The 2119-nt window shown below is 68.6% G+C and overlaps 1 protein-coding gene across 1 annotated transcript; it reads left to right on the plus strand.

Annotated features, from left to right (window-relative positions):
• JUND (JunD proto-oncogene, AP-1 transcription factor subunit) lies at positions 1-1140 on the plus strand. The gene has a single exon (XM_083879991.1). The coding sequence runs from the start codon at positions 86-88 to the stop codon at positions 1061-1063; it is 978 nt and encodes a 325-aa protein (XP_083736117.1). The 5' UTR covers positions 1-85; the 3' UTR covers positions 1064-1140.
• The last annotated feature ends 979 nt before the right edge of the window (positions 1141-2119 follow it).

The raw sequence follows: 2119 nt of genomic DNA on the forward strand, positions 1-2119 counted from the left end.
CTCACCCCAACCCCTCCCCTCCTATTCCCGGTCCTTCCCCCCCGCCCCGGCGCCGTTTTCCCCCGCAGCCGGGCGGGGGAGGAGGATGGAAACACCCTTCTACCATGATGATGTGTTGAGCGGCCTCGGCAGCGGCTTCGCACCGTCCTCCGGTACCGGCAGCGGTAACAGCACCAGCAGCGGGCTCCTCCTGCCTTTCCCCGGCGGGAACATGATGAAGAAGGACGCTCTCGGCATGGCCTTACCGGAACAGGTGGCGGCGGCTCTGAAAGGGCCCGGCTCGGGCAGCGGGGAGGCGGCGGGGCTGATGGGCTCCCCGGATTTGGGGCTGCTCAAACTGGCCTCGCCAGAGCTGGAGCGGCTCATCATCCAATCCAACGGGCTGGTCACCACCACCCCCACCAGCGGCCAGTTCCTCTACTCCAAATCGGCCGCCTCCGAGGAGCAGGAGTTCGCCGAAGGGTTCGTCAAGGCGCTGGAGGATTTGCACAAGCAGAACCAGCTGGGAGGAAACGGCGGCGGGGGAGGAAACGGCGGGGGAAACGGCGGAGGAGGAGGAGGAGGAGGAGGAAACGGCCCTGCCGGAGAGTTACCCACGGCCGGGATGGCCCCGGAGGCTCCGGTTTACGCCAATCTCAGCACTTACCCCGCCGTCAGCTACGCCGCGGATCCCGGTCCCTTCGCGGCGCCCCCGCCCCGGCTCCCCCCGCCGCCGCCCCCTCCCCCGTTAAAGGACGAGCCGCAGATCGTCCCGGAGGTGCCCAGCTTCGGGGAGAGCCCCCCGCTGTCCCCCATCGATATGGACACCCAGGAGCGCATCAAGGCCGAGAGGAAACGGCTGAGGAATCGCATCGCCGCCTCCAAGTGCCGCAAGAGGAAACTGGAGCGCATCTCCCGGCTGGAGGAGAAGGTGAAGAGCCTCAAGAGCCAGAACACGGAGCTGGCCTCCACCGCCAGCCTGCTCCGGGAGCAGGTGGCGCAGCTCAAGCAGAAGGTGCTGAGCCACGTCAACAGCGGCTGCCAACTCCTGCCACAGCACCAGCACCAGGTGCCGGCCTACTGAGCCCGGGGGGCAGCCCGGGAACCCACCGGGCCGGGGAGTCCCGGAAAGGACCCAGGGGGCTCCCGGGAACGGACCGGGCCGGGGATTCCCGGGGAAAGGACCGGGGGATTCCCCGGGCAAAGACCGAGGGGGTTCCCGGGGGGGTCCCGGGCCAAGGACCGAGGGGAGCGCCTGCCCTGCCCCCGGGCAAGGACCGAACCGAGGGGGGTCCCCGGAAAGGCCCGAGGGGGTCCCGGGGGGTCCCGGGCACGGACCGGGGGGATCCCGGGCCAAGGACCGAACCGAGGGGGGTCTCCCGGAAAGGCCCGAGGGGTCCCCGGGATAAGGACTGGGGGGATCGCCTGCCCTGCCCCGGGGCAAGGACCCAGGGGGTCCCCGGGGAAAGGACCGGGGGGTCCCGGGCACGGATTGAGGACAGCGAGGGGAGGAAACGCCTGTCCTGTCCCGTCCCGGGAACGGACCGAACCGGGGGGGTCCCCCGGGGAAAAAACCGAGGGGGTTTCCCGGGCAAGGACCGAACCAGGGGGTCCCCCGGGCAAGGAGCCAGGAAAGAGCCAGGGGAGAGCCCGCCCAGCCCCAGGAATGGACCGGACCGGACCGAACCGAGGGGTCTTGGGCACGGATTGAGAAACACCCGCCTTGTCCCAGGAATGGACCGGACAGAGAGATCCCGGGCACGGATTGGGATTTGGAGCTTCTCTTCCCCGCCTTGCCCCAGGCACGGACTTAAAGGGGTCCTGAGAGGAGGAAAAAAGCGCTGCTCGCCCCCTCCTCCATCCCCCCAGGGCTCGGAGCAGCCCCGGCCCCGCTCCCCGCGGGGGAAAAGGAGAAAAAAAGGGTTTGGACTGAAAAAAGGGGCTCAGGGGGGGTTTTCTCGCCCCCACACATTCCAGTGAGGTCCCAGTAAAAGCCCAGGACACGGAGAATTGTGCTGTGGCTGTTTGCTGCGCCGCCAGGGGCCGGGATGGGACGGGAAGGGAAGAAGAAGAAGAAAAAGAAGAAGAAGAAGGGAAGGGAAGGGGCGGCGCGGGCAGGAAGTGGCGCGGCCGGAGCCAT

The sequence above is a fragment of the Zosterops lateralis genome (genome assembly GCF_965231275.1).
Source record: "Zosterops lateralis genome assembly, chromosome: 29".
Classification (NCBI taxonomy): Eukaryota; Metazoa; Chordata; class Aves; order Passeriformes; family Zosteropidae; genus Zosterops; species Zosterops lateralis.

Bases quoted from the DNA above. Each gene is read 5' to 3' on its own strand.
- JUND (XM_083879991.1), top strand. From the start codon at position 86: ATGGAAACACCCTTCTACCATGATGATGTGTTGAGCGGCCTCGGCAGC.